Source organism: Sinocyclocheilus grahami, unplaced genomic scaffold (assembly GCF_001515645.1).
Source record: "Sinocyclocheilus grahami isolate Dianchi unplaced genomic scaffold, SAMN03320097.WGS_v1.1 scaffold613.1, whole genome shotgun sequence".
In the NCBI taxonomy this organism is placed as follows: Eukaryota; Metazoa; Chordata; class Actinopteri; order Cypriniformes; family Cyprinidae; genus Sinocyclocheilus; species Sinocyclocheilus grahami.
Window position 1 is genome coordinate 465,434 of NW_015505792.1, and position 1,345 is coordinate 466,778.

The 1,345-nt window shown below is 39.6% G+C and overlaps 1 protein-coding gene across 1 annotated transcript in view; it reads right to left on the bottom strand.

The window, feature by feature from the left end:
* Window positions 1-1,345, bottom strand: part of LOC107557635 (centrosomal protein of 164 kDa) — a 30,627-nt gene that overhangs the window by 3,444 nt on the left and 25,838 nt on the right. Inside the window, exon 26 of the mRNA XM_016241112.1 lies at window positions 902-1,009. Coding sequence (XP_016096598.1) covers window positions 902-1,009 — 108 coding nt within the window. The remainder of the gene's footprint in view (window positions 1-901; window positions 1,010-1,345) is intronic.

Below are 1,345 nucleotides of genomic sequence, written 5' to 3' on the forward strand. Positions count from 1 at the left end.
ATGAGAGAGAGAGAGAGAGAGAGAGAGAGGCTGTGAATGTATGAATTACCACCGTTTTGCGACGTTTCTCTATTAACAGTGAAGCTGTGGCTTTAATTCCTTTAGAAACACTGATGTTACCAGCTCCTTGTTGAGAAAGATAATGTAGCTCTTGAGCGATTAAGCTATTTAGTTGATAAAACTGCGGGGCAGCGCTAAAAAGTTTGTTCCTGAATGTCTGAGTGCGGCCGCAGCGTGATCTGTGTGTGTGAGATACAGAAGACAGCGCATTAGTTTAGAACTCTTCTTATTTTTATTTTTTAATCGTAGAGAGTGTGTTAATTTGTGCAATGATAACATACCAGCAAAAATATATATATATATATTTAAAAATATATTAGTATGAGTACATTACGATATAAATTTATTAGGATGAGTACATTATTATTTATGGGCTTAAAAACAAGATGCAAACAATCAGAATATTGTACCTGGTGGGGAGTGCACAGTGTAAACATGAAACATATGCCATTACCTTTATTATACTGTGGTACAGTTATAGAGGCCCTTCATAATGCAGAGCTCAGCTGCTGCTCTGCCAATAGTTAGCAATGGCACTCTAGTATGCAGTGTTTAATAAACTGCTGTTTTACTGAATTCTGCTGAGGTGAAATTCAGTGCAGTCCTGTGTCGGCGATTTGGCAAAAAAAATTAAATCTAGATTTTGACCGATTCTCGATTTTTAACTATTCATCTTAAAAATGTTACAAAATGATTGCAATAACTTTTTCTTTACTAACGCTCTAGTTAAAGAAAATTCTAAGTGCAGCACACATGAAGTTGTCAGCATGATGTAAATGTTAAACAAATTCGTATCGTGGCTTTGCTGGGGATACACAGCCCTAGTGTGAGTGTGTTGTACCTCTTCAGTCAGTGATGTTTCGAGCTGGTTGAGTTTCTCCTCTTTTTCTTTCAGGAGCGTTTGACCCTTCTGAAGAGTCTCCCTCAGCTCAGCCAGATCCCTCACCTCCTACACACACACACACACACACACACACACTTCACTTCATTTCTGAGTCATTTGCTGGCATGCTCAGTGGGACTTCATTCAGTCTGTCCTGAACTTAATTGAATGAATTCACACTCACACACTCACTCACATACACTCTCTCTCTCACACTCACACTCACACACACACACACACTCTCTCTCTCCCTCTCTCTCTCTCACACACACACACACTCACACACCACTTCATTTCTGAGTCATTTTGCTCAGTGGGACTTCATTCAGTCTGTCCTGAACTTAATTGAATTAACTCACACTCACACACACACACTCACACTCTCTCTCACACTCTCACACA